Here is a 13,002-nt window from a genome sequence, read left to right as displayed (position 1 = left end):
TAAACAACAAATAAGTATAAAATTTTTAAATGGCCGCCATGAAATTAAAAAAAAATTAAAGTGTTAGTTCCTGTGCGGCGGTACGGACCCCTTCGTGTGCAATTCCGACTCGCACTTGACCTATTTTTTTCTACTTTGATGCAAAGCAATATGCATTACTGGTTCACCGGCACAGAAGCGCAGCGGTCGAGGTCAACCTACTACCTACATTTCAGCTTATCGTGTTGAACATGGCCTGCTTTCTTATTAGCTGAGTCAAAACATTGTTTTGCTTTAACAAAGGTACTTAATTGTATGTTTTGCTAGCTACTAACAGATTCTAGAACATTTTCCCTGATGTCTTTTTAGCTCTCATTTTTGCGAAAGCTAATCGACCATAATATTATGAAGACAGAATTTTTCGAATGGGTTTCCAGAAGTAATTTTACTAGTCTATTTATGAGACTATTCTGTTTATGGGACACTTTATGCCATAATTTGTCTTCTAAAACTCACGGTTAGCCCATTAATCATGGTAACATTCACGGTTAGTTAAAAGTTAAAACTGCTTCTTTGTTCGAGCGTTCCTTACAAGTTACAAAACTTTCCAAAACAAAACCTATCTGTAATCTGTCGATAGGTTAGTGAACGACAGATTACAGATAGATTGATGTACCTAATCAAGATCTCATTGACAAAAAAATGTCAAAATTCTCAATCTTCGCTACCTAAGTAGGCCTATTTACCTATTCGTTTTGATTTTGGTATAAAATGGCAAAAAATAGCATTAAAAGTATTAGAAATACATTAATTTTATTGTCAATTATTTTTTCTACAACTTATTAATATCACGGCATTGCTTTAAATTAATAGAAATAAATGAATAGAATAAGAGTGATAATTAGGCATAATAATAATATATTACAAATATAGGTAGGTACGATAGTAATGTAGCAGTAGTTAAAATATCCTTAGAAATTAATATCCCATCCAGAGTTCTCGTCTGGCGGTAATTTATCCTTCGGATATTTCTCGAAGTTGGACAGGTCGAGATCGCTAGCGACGGGTTGTATCAGAGGCGCCTTCATCTTGCCCTCCCGAAGACCTTCCCAGTCGAAGCCGAGAAACCATCTGTATGAAATGAAGACAAAGATATTTTAAAGGTACCCAACATTGGTATTAACATTCCTAATTAGGCATATTCACTAAGCCAGCCTGGCCAGCTTTAGTCGCTAACTATAGGTCTCTTAAGAAAGCTCAAAGTCATTCAGCGGACGATGGAGAGAGCTATGCTTGGAGTTTCGCTACGTGATCAAATCAGAAATGAGGAGATCCGTATGAGAACTAGAGTAACCGACATAGCTCAACGAGTTGCGAAGCTGAAGTGCCAATGGGCAGGGCACATAGTTCGTAAAACCGAAAGACGTTGGGGTCTCAAGGTGCTGGAATGGCGACCTCGCACCGGAAGACGCAGCGTTGGAAGACCCCCCACTAGATGGACGGATGACATCAGACGAGTCGCATGGAGCCGCTGGATTCAGGCGGCGCAAGAGCGTGGCATGTGGAAGTCCCTACAAGAGACCTATGTCCAGCAGTGGACGTCTATTGGTTGATGATGATGATGATGATGATGATGATGATGACTAAGCCAGCCTAAGTATACCTATTCATTAAGCCAGCCTAAGTATATTCACTAAGGTATTAACATTCCTAAGTAGGTATATTCACTAAGGTATTAACATTCCTAAGTAGGTATATTCACTAAGCCAGCCGGAATTAGTCAAGATGAAGGCAAGAGAAATGATGGATTGACGCTGGTTTCCTGGGAAAGAGGCTGAACCGTAATGTGCGTTGATGTCGTAAGACTCGTAAGTGCAAAAAAAAGTTCATTACCTCTTGGGCTAGCTTATTTTGTGCGCAATGAAGCTTTAGCATCATTTCATGCGTGTATGACTTTAAAACCTGTGTTTAAAACTATATAAAGCCTGACCAGAAATATAAAAAACTTGCTCAGGGGGCGCCACTAGTATATGGTCTATGGTCATTAACTATAATATTATGGTCTTGTATAAAATATTAGTTCCACAAGTTTTTCGCAATATGGCGAGGTGTATTTTTTTGGTCAGACTTTAATTAAGTTTTATTGTACAGTAAACAGATCAAGTAATAAAATCACGTGTGTATCCGTTGTGTATCCACAAGAAGTGAAACTTCTTTCCCTTATATTCATACACGCTCATTAATTTTTTATGGCTGCAAGAGCTTCTTTCTTTATGTTATATGTGTAGCTTTGACTTCTGGATAACGATGTTCAATGTCTTCGGTTTTAAAAAAAATTACAAGTTTCTTTTTTTTCAATTTCGAACAAATCATAGATATAAGAATATAAAGCAAAATTCCACTTAATATATTAAGTGGAATTTCACTTGGCTGGTTTTTATTATTATATATAATAATAAAAACCAGCCAATTGCAAGTCAGACTCTCGCACCAAGGGTTCCGTACTCGGGTATTTTTTCGACATTTTGCACGATAAATCAAAAACTATTATGCATAAAAATAATTAAAATCTGTTTTATGGTGTACCTACCTACCTACAAGTGAAGCCTTTTCATATAATACCCCACTGGGTATAGTAGTCTTACTTTGAAAGTTGAAAAATGAAAATATGTACTAATATTTGTTTATGAACATATTTTAATTTTTTTCTTGTGATGTAATCTAATTTATTTTATTTATACATACCGACAAAAATTTCTTTAAAAAATTGATAATGTAAAAGACAAATATGTATGTTCATACTTATGATTCTTAATGTCCACAATTCCATTCTTGAGATATCCAAGCCGCTCTGCAGGCACGGTTCGGCAAAGCCTACGGATGAGAAGCTGCGCAGACTTGGGCACGCGTGGATGGAAGTTCACAGCTTCGATGCCGCGCAAGATTTGCGTGTACGTCTTCATGGGGTCTCCGCCGGCTGCGCGGAACGGGGCCTTGCCGACCAACAGTTCATAGATGAATACGCCTAGCGCCCAGCAGTCTACGGCACGGTCGTGACCCTGATGGAATTACACTTGTACTGAAGAACTTTCAAATTATGTACCAAGAGCCCGTAGGAAAATTTGGTGGTGGTGCTTGATAAAAGCTGAAAGTTAACGCACCCAGCACCCAGCAGTCTACGGCACGGTCGTGACTCCAATAGTATACGATTTTATTAAAGAACTTCCAACTTATGGATCACGAGCCCGTTGACAATTTTGCGCTGGTGCTTGATAAAAGCTGGAAAGCTCTTGTGAATCACCGATTCGGAAGTTCGGTAACTTTTAAATCGCATGCCGCAGTGGGTGTACAAGTGAGGAGATTTTAGAAAGTTCAATTTTTAACAATGTAGGTCTAGGTAGCCACGCATATTTGTTGGAAGTGATGCCTACTTCACATTCATAGCACCTTTCATGCTGTGTAGAAGAGGTGTTGTTACTAAAGCAGTATAATTAATGCGAATGACGAACAGATATTCCAGGTCCGCTTGGACGCAGAAAAAAGGGGTAGCACCTCTAGGCTATTTGTCGCATATTATAATCGCAGAAGAACAAAGCAAAGATATCAATTTTCATCTTTTATGATAAAACCTAACAACTCATTTCCCACAGAATTTTAGTAAAATTCAATAGCTTGTTAGTTAGGTACCTACCTACTACAAATTTAGAATTTATCAGTTAATATTACCTTGTTAAGCACAATTTCAGGCGCGACGTATTCAGGTGTACCCGCAAATGTCCAAGTTTTGCTATTCGTTGAAAGCCGTTTCGCAAAACCAAAATCAACCTGAAATAAGCACATGGTAGATGATCTATATCAAATGATTCCAAAGAATTAATATTTACAAGCATTTTCACAATAAATTTCAATAATGTTCTCTATTAAGTTCGTTCTTTAAGTTTCGGAAAATAAATTGAAAGCATACCAACCGACCAACCACAAACTATAACCTACCAATTTAATATATCCTTGTTTATCCAGCATCAAATTCTCCGGCTTCAAGTCCCTATAAATGATATCCTTAGAGTGCAAATACTGAAACGCCTCCACGACGCAAGCAGACATGAAGCGCGCAATGTTTTCTGGAAAGTATCGCTGTTTCTGGAGAATAGTCCATACGTCTCCGCCCAACACCGGCTCCATCAAGAAATAAATGTATTTGTTGTCTTTGAAGGTACGATATAGTCTGTGAAGAATAAGATATTTTAGATTTAGTCGTTTCCCCACCTAAATCGTTCGGCTTATTTTATGAGAATACCTACCAGCTGATGTTAGCGAATTGTTTCACGTCACACGTGGACTTAAGTTTTTAAAAAGCCTGAGAGATTTCTTTGATTTTCCGGAATAAAAAGTAACCTAAGTCACATCCAGGTCTTTAATTATTTATCCAAACAAAAAAATCGCGCCAATCCGTTATTGAAGCGTAATTGAAGAAATAACTGATAAAAAATATACTTTCGCATTTATAAGGGTAGTGATATCTACCTGCAAATAAATCTGCTATTGCAGGCCATCATAATGTTTTTCTCGTTGAAAGCGTGCTCCTGTTGCTGCTGCTGCACCATGTCAATTTTCTTGAGACATTTGAGAGCAAACGTCAACGAAGGGTCTCGCTTGTAGTGTACGAGTTCCACTCGCCCGAATCCACCCACACCCATGGTGCCCACGATCTCTAGGTCCTTTAGCTCCACGAATCCAAACTCTATCAAAAATAATAGATAGGTTTTCATATATAAGGTTTTAGATATAAATAAGGTCTTCTGCGGTTTCCGATTGTCTTTTAAACCTTTTAGATTTTTTTTGGTTTCGAATAGATAGATTCATAGCACTTTACATTTTAGCTTCTTTAATGTATAGGTTGTATCAGTGCAATAACCGATTTTTATTTTTTGCCTAAGTATACAAAAGTACCTCAGCCCTCAGTCTTGTCAAAACTGCTGACAAACTTTCATCAGATCAGACGACCAGACTCGACGCCAAGAGGAGCCAAACTAAAGAATGAGGCATCTACCTCTCTTTTCTGAAAGCGTTTCGTCGTATTTTCGAATCGGCAATTTTCAGGATAGGCAGCAGGAGACTTATCAAACAAACTAAGTATTAGATATGTCATTGGTATGTCTTACGTTTTGTGCTGAATTTCTACGGGCAGTAATAGTGATTTCTGTAGCGAAAACGCTTTGGTGCTAAAGACGAGTATTGTTTCATTAAGAGCGTAAAATAGGATTATGTAGCGTACAAGGAGTTTTAGCCCATTTTTGACCCCTTAAATTTTGTAAATCCCTGCATTTATTTAAAAACTTATTTGTACTACATTGTAGGAAATTTTCTGTTTTATTACCAAGTAAGACAACATTTTGCAATTTATTGATAGTTTGTTTCTTATTGCCTAAAATATCAAAAGACTATTATTCAATTTTCGATTTCGTTTAAAATGTTATATAAATAATAAGTATACCCTTACCACTTTTAACGACTGATGCTTTTTTCTGTTGTGATGGTCTTGAATCAGAATGCCTCACATTTTTAAGTTCTTCTAAGTTACCCAGCAGCTCAGTGAAATGACTATAAATAAACAATAAAATTTTGTTCTAACCACTCCAAATATACCTACCGAGTGACCTAAAAATCCTCAATTTTTTTTTTTTTAAGAATATAAGCCATGTTAAATGACTAATATTCCCCTTTCCTCTCCAATTAAGCGTCAGGCTTGTGCTAGGAGTAGGTACGACAATAGTGCAACGGGCGGGGTTTGAACCGTCGACCTTTCGGTTTTCAGTCCACTCCTATACCGGTTGAGCTATTGAGGCTCTTATCTCTCTCTATCTCTATATCTCTTATCTCAATAGAGTTACGCTATTCACACTCAAGTAGGGGCTTCTTTAGAGTACGATTCAGACGACATGTGTCATCATCATCATAAACGTGCATTCTGCAAAACGAAGTTTGGAGGTCATCATGCTAAAAGCTCTATTTAAAGCCGCCTCTTTTAACTTTGGATAAGCCCTGTCTACTCCCTTATATCATCCAACCATTTGCGTCTTACATAATATGTCATACACAACCTTAATGCATTGCATAAAGGTTGAATATGGCACGATAGGTTGTACGTCGTTCTAATCGTCCTCTAAAGAAGCACTTATTTTGCTAAAACAAAAAAATTGCATGGCACAATAGGTTGTATGTCGTTCAAATCGCCCTATAAAGAAGCACCTATTTTGCTAAAACCAAAAAATTGCGCTCGTTGCGCTCGCGTTCCTGTTTCCTATAGAATTCTATGTAGTCAAATTAAAGGGTAAAATAAAAAAAATCTAATGGGATTCGGTAGATAGTTACACGTGGGGAGTGAGTCATTTTTAAGGACTATAATATGTACTTGAAATGCTCGCAATCTGATTTTGCAGGAGGGTACAAAACCAGTCGAAACTCTGAAAGCGACTCGTAAACAGTGGTAGCACCCATAGAGACTTGCTCAGGGCACTGAAATATATAACATATCAAAATCTCACGACGTTTAACTGAAACCACATTATTCGTACTTGAGGCCCGGGGTCCTTTGGGCCTGATAACCCCCACCCCCCGAAATCAATTTCTGGCTACGGCTTTGCATTTTAATTTCGCATGTTAGATGCAAACCGACGCATCCTGGGGTTTTGCAGTAGTACCTACTGAAAATATGATTGAAGTCATCAGTATTCCCTCGCAATTAGTTGGATACCGCACTGAGTTCGCCTTTTTAACCGACTTCAAAAAAAGGAGGAGGTTATCAATTCGTCGGAATCTTTTTTTAAGGTGAACAATACGTTGCATACGTTGCGTTGTATAGCTCTTGCGGCTTAAACGTTGTTTGGCGCATATGGCGCATATGGCAGCGTTGTGTCTGTAATCTGCGATTAGCTTGTACATATACATACCTGCGTTCTAAGGTGAGACATTCTACGCCTTTGTGCAAGGCGGTAACCGTGGCCAGCCTGCGATCTTCGTGCAGCAGCGCCTGTTCGCCGAAGTAGTCTCCTCGGCCGAGAGACCCCACGCGACGCTCGCTTCCATCCTCCTCACGTTTTGTCACCACCACCTCGCCTCCGCGGATTATATAGAATTTGTCCCCTCGGTCTCCTTGTCGGACCACCGCTGTTCCCTCCAAAAAGAACTCCTGGTAATATAATTTACATTTCATAATAAATATTGCTCGTAATACGTTACTTAGTGTATAGATAAGTATTAGGTATTGATTTAATGAGTATTATTTTAACATTAATATTGTCAAAGATATTAGTTAGTGTAGGTATAGTGTATTCATATATAAAATCAATCAATGAAAGCTGTTCTTCCTATCCATATGACGCACCTACTTAGATACCTATAGGTATATTACTCAAATTAGAAAACATTGGAGCACTCTACTACAGTATATAGCTGTGTTCGTTAAAAGAAGTTTTGTTGAAAATTACTAAGGCTGAATGCACATTGGCTGCAAAATATGCTTCGGTTCGGTCGCCCACCCTTACCAGCTCCCGACGAGACGTCTCGATGGAAATTTAAAACTCAGAACTTTAAAATTTAGAACTCAGAAGCCGACGCTCAGGCCGGGCGAGCCTAGAGCCCCAGAGTCATTGTACGCCTAGCCTTACGGTAAGAATACGAATTACGAACCCTTTTCAAAAAATCGGCGATCTTAGTTAATTCTATTGGATGAATGCCTTGGAGAAGGGGCACAGATGACAGGAATCGGACGTTGTCCTCCTGTTCCTGGCGCCCACTGCGCACCATAATTCTTTGAAATATGCGTCGTTCCAGTGTCCATACTTTTGCCTCTGTCAAACCTAGAAATGAATCATAAAAACTATATGCATATAGGTACCTATTAGGTATATTTTATTTATAGATAAGCAGGTAGGTGAAAGATTAGCCATTCAATCAAAAATGCTTCTCAAGGTAAATGTGACAATAATTTGCATTTGCATAATTTGCCTACGAGTAGGTACGCGGCAGGTCGAGATAGCAATCGGGGAGGAAACTCCCCGCACACCCGTACAACCCCGCGCTAATCCGGTGCGGGCGAGCATAGGTACGTGCGGGTATACGGGGCGTCCCCCCGCCTTATACCCCGATTGCCATCTCGACCTGTCACGGACTATAGGTAAGTAATCTGTTTGTTAAATTGTCTAATGGAGAAAAGAAGTAGGTTGGTGCCTATCAAGAAAAACTTACATCTTATGGAAGCAAATCTTTTCGCTTTATACAAAATTGCGAGTTCGCCGAATGCTTCTCCAGATCCGAAATTTTTAACAACTTGGCCTCCTTTTAGTACTTCAAATTGTCCATGTGCAGAGACAAATAAGTGGCTGCCACTCTCTCCCTCGCGGATCAAGAGACTACCCGCAGGGAACTCTTGAGGACTCATGGCCTCTACCACTGCGAGAAGACGTGCTTCATCCATTATGTTAGTTAAGAACTCATTGGCCATGATAGCTTTTTTTATCAGTTCTGCCGACCTGTAAAAATAAATCCTTATATGTAAGCATTAAATTATGTTGTACGGACGTTGATATAACTCAGTGTAGGTAAGTATAGTCCGCGACAGCAATCGGGGTATGAGGCGGGAGGACAAGCTGCACACCTGCATCGTCACCCGCGCTCGTCCGCACTGGGTTAGCGCGGGGGCTGTGCCGGTGTGCGGGGTATTCCCTCCCGGATGGCCATCACGACCTGTCGCGTACTTGTGCGTTGTTGTACACCTACAATGCTTTTTAAGGCTAATTACCACCCTACCGACAATCCCGTGCCGCCAAGCGATTTAGCGTTCCGGTACGATGCCGTGTAGAAACCAAAAGGGGTGTGGGTTTAATAAAAACTGTCAATCCCCCTTTCAGGTTAGCCCGTTACCATCTTAAACTGCAACATCACTTACCATCAGGTGAGATTGCAGTTAATGGCTAACCTGTATCTGAATAAATAAATAAAAGATGAAAATAGATTTTTACATGACGGCCCAAAAAAGGAATGCAACGTTCTCAGGGTTTATGCTAGTTTCTTTGTACCACCATAACTTCTAAATATCTGATAAGATTTGGATGGGGTATCGAGAATCCTTATATTATCCCGAGTGACACTGGCTATAATTTTTTTGAAAAAATATTCTCAATGGCATGGCAGAGTCGATTGCTCTGCCATGCCATTGAGAATATTTTTCGGTAAGTTTTAGAAAAAAGTTTACAGGAAACAAAAGGATGCAAAATTTTATTCTCTACCATTGTATAGACGGATAGACCATCTTATGGTCTATTTAATTTTTACCCTAAAGTGGATAGTTTTCGAGATATCGGCCAAAAACTTCGAAGCTCCATCTGTATCTGTCAGCATTTTGTGATTTTATGGTCAGTAAGTGACCCTTAACCTAAAAAAAAAAAGAAATTGGATCGGAAATTTAGTGCGAGGTTGACCAAAAAAACGGCTTTATTTACTGTACTGCATAGCGCATACCAATGTAGGTACCTAACTACCTGATATTTATGTTATGAGGGACTAAGAGCCAGCGCGTGCCAGACCTTCGTTATTTAATAAAAGCTGAACGTTTCTCTGCGTATCATCCCTAACTCAGGGAGGAACGTTCAGCAACTATGAAGTTTGGATTATGGTGGCTATTACTCCGAAGAAAATATACTTTAACAGACTTTATATTTTGACGTAAGTTTTTTTGTGGTTTTATTTACACCTTTCTTACCTGTTATCTCCCAAAGCTACCATGAACCACGTCATAGTCACTGATCGTTTCTCCCTGTGTTGGGGACAATACGCAGAGAAACTTTCAGCTTTTATAAAAATAACAAAGGTCTGACACGCGCTGGCTCTCTCTCTATAAGTATAGTACGCGACAGGTCGAGATAGCAATCGTGGTATGAGGCGGAGGGGACGCCCCGCACGTAACCCGCACTATCTGTGGCTGTGCGGGTTTGCGGGGCGCTGCACGTTGCCACCCCGATTGCAATCTCGACCTGTTGTGTAGGTAGGACGTCTTTAAACTTACTTTTCGTCTTTTACAAATTTTTCATACTGTAAATCGCCACTAAATCTTCCAATTTCAGGAGGAACATGTGGAGCAATGATGCCTCGCTTTCTTTGATTTCGTTTATCAGGATCAGTTTGAACCAAATCTGAAATGGTCTTCCGACCAGTACTGCTTTTCCGGTCGTTTAAATATCCTTCGCCTTCGGAGTCTCTGTAACTGTTGCGTGATTTTTCACTTTGAATGCTCATGTAACTAGATTTTTTGCTAGATCCGCCTGGGTCTAATGTGATACTTTTTTTTTGTAATATTGTGACTACTCCATTTGCAATAGTGCCGTCAATCCTGGGTCCATCGGGAATAATTTCTTGTAATTTCTGTAATATTTATTAGGTGTGAGCAATTTGTCTAAAATAAAATTTGTTGCTAACTCTTGCATTTCCTGATATTCCTATAGCTTCAGAAAAGCAAAAATCGCTTGTTATTTACCTTTACCGTAAATTACCTATTATTGCTTGGAAATATAGTCTTATCAGTGCAACGCTTTAATCATTCTTACCATCTTCCTAGTAATTTCATTTTATCATAAAGTAATTTATCAGAATAATTAAATGATTTGATTTTTACCGATATACAAGCACCTTGTAAAGTTAACTAGTACTTACCTACTTACACTTAGGTGTTTTAATAATAAGTAATAATAATAAAATATATCACTCGCTTTAATGGTGAAGGAAAACATCATGAGGAAACCTGCATTATATGGAGAACTCTTAGTTCTCCATTATGTTCTCAAAGCAGTATGAAGTCTGCCAATCTGCTCTTGGCCAGCCAGCGTTCTGGACTATGGCCAAAACCCTTCTCATACTGAGAGAGGAGACCCGTGCTCAGCTCTGTAGTGAGCTAGCGAAATGTGTGTTTAAAGTACAAAGTAGGTACCTACTTACCTAACTATTTTATCTAATGGGTGGTTTTTAACTTATGTGTCCCGTACGGACAGCCAAAGTAGGTTACCTGCTGTCCCATCCCGAGGGGTTTGGAGCTGTTGTAGCTACCCTAGGTAGCTACCTTCTATCTTGGCCTTTTTTCACGTAATCCTATCCACCATCAAAGTTTGTTTTTCGACGGTCATACACTTCCTTCCCCACTGATATAGCTTTCAAATCTTTGAAAAGAGCAACCGCCGAGTTTCTTGCTGGTGCTTCTCGGTAGGAAAGCCATTCCGAACCAGTGGTAGATGCATTTGACGATTCAAAAGTACTTGTAAACGTTCAATTGAATAAAAAATATTTTTATTTTATTTATTTATTGTATCGCCATTTTGTTGGGTTCCTTTGACAGTGTGGCTAATCCAACCCCCTATACGGCGGCGGTTGATCGGTGATTTCGAGCGAGCGTTCATGATTTACTTGAGTGACTGGTTTAAGTAGGTAGGTACCTATACCTATATACTACAACTAAGTAGGTAGGTAACTACGTACCTATAAGTACATTTGAAAACATGCTACAGTTCGCGTCCCGAAAGTTGATTAGTCTACTCATAAGACTCAAATAGGTATGTAATATGTATAGCGGAGCGGACTGGTCCGGCCCGACCGGCTGGCAGGTACAAGTTACATACAACTCACCTATGACCTGACTTGGATAGGTCACGAGTCACGACCCTACTGTGCAGCGTCAACTTTTGTGACGCGGGAACTGTGGCTTGTAAGATGCAACTTTTCAAAGAAACTAACTGTAGCTAGTAAGAATATGTAGGTACCTACTTACTCAGGTACCTAAGTGATATTTATGTATTACTAGCTGACACGCCCCGGCTTCGCTCGGGTGGAGTTTAGAAAATTGAGGAGGAGGTTGAATTAAATTTTTCTCTCCGTAAGAACCCCATCCTCGTACTTCAAGGAATATTATAAAAAAAGAATTAGCGAAATCGGTTCAGCTGTTCTCGAGTTTTGCGATGAGCAACACATTTAGTTTTTATATTATAGAGATGGAACGAGCTTAGCTTAGTGGCTTAAACCTACTAAGCATTCATTTGTTAATTATTATTGTTCTGTGTATTGTACCTAAGATCTCTTTTTAAGTAACCTGTCATTTATGGGGGTGTACCTAATAAAGAATATACTTACATACCTACTTATACCTACCCAAACAATAAGGATAAGTCGCACTGCGAATTTTCACCGCCCGATTTTATCCACAGAATTCTGAAACACCTAGGTACCTATGAACATTGTACCTAGTTATGGAGCTGCATGCACTCGCGAAATTATTATCAACGTATGGAACGCTTTCATACAATTTCCATGTCACAGAATTGTGCGGAAAAAATTGCGCGGTGTGAAATTTTGCAGCGAGGGTTGGGTTCAGCGTTTTCCAAGTACCAAAAAGTACTTAGGAGTGAATATGATGGCCAGTAGATTAAGTTGATAGGTATACCCTATGTGAATCTACTAAAATTTAAGAATCACACCATGACGCACGACGTTGTGATGTCGATTGTCTTTTATTTTTTATTACAGAATTATTCTCAGACTTGAGTAATCATTTCCTACGTAGCTGTGTTCAACAAATAATAAAATAAAGCTGTGATATTATGATACACACACCTAATGCAAATGCAAGAACGATACTTACATTAATAGTTCCTCTTCTTTCGCCAGTGTCACCGCGGTCTTGTGAGGGGGTAGTAAGATTGAACCCTCCTTTCGACGACCATCTGAAGGGCCGACACAACACCATGTTGATTGCTTATAGCAGCCCTAGTTTGTACATTATAATTTATAACCGTGAAGAAGCTTGACGCGACGCGAAGCAAACGCGTTCTTCAGAAGACTGTTTCAAGCGCACGAGCAGCCCTTATCGCTTCACTTGATAATCTTGCCATGATGATTGTTTTAATTATTCCGTACGAAAGACGATTATTGTTATTTATCAAAGAACCTTGCAATCTTATCAGTGTAAATATTATCTTTCCACCA

The 13,002-nt window shown here is 39.3% G+C and overlaps 1 protein-coding gene across 1 annotated transcript; it reads right to left on the bottom strand.

Annotated features, from left to right (window-relative positions):
* Positions 1-874: 874 nt before the first annotated feature.
* LOC117996638 (cGMP-dependent protein kinase 1-like) lies at positions 875-12,901 on the bottom strand. The gene is made up of 11 exons (XM_034984748.2): positions 12,659-12,901; positions 10,043-10,398; positions 8,227-8,510; positions 7,669-7,838; positions 6,930-7,168; positions 5,480-5,580; positions 4,504-4,720; positions 3,973-4,204; positions 3,706-3,804; positions 2,782-3,038; positions 875-1,110 (listed from the first exon to the last, which is right to left on the bottom strand). The coding sequence occupies exons 1-11, from the start codon at positions 12,761-12,763 to the stop codon at positions 951-953; spliced, it is 2,220 nt and encodes a 739-aa protein (XP_034840639.1). The 5' UTR covers positions 12,764-12,901; the 3' UTR covers positions 875-950.
* Positions 12,902-13,002: the final 101 nt, after the last annotated feature.

The sequence above is a fragment of the Maniola hyperantus genome, chromosome 3, assembly GCF_902806685.2.
Source record: "Maniola hyperantus chromosome 3, iAphHyp1.2, whole genome shotgun sequence".
Lineage (NCBI taxonomy): Eukaryota > Metazoa > Arthropoda > Insecta > Lepidoptera > Nymphalidae > Maniola > Maniola hyperantus.
Note: the sequence above shows the minus strand (reverse complement) of the source record. Positions and strands in the feature narration are given on the sequence as shown.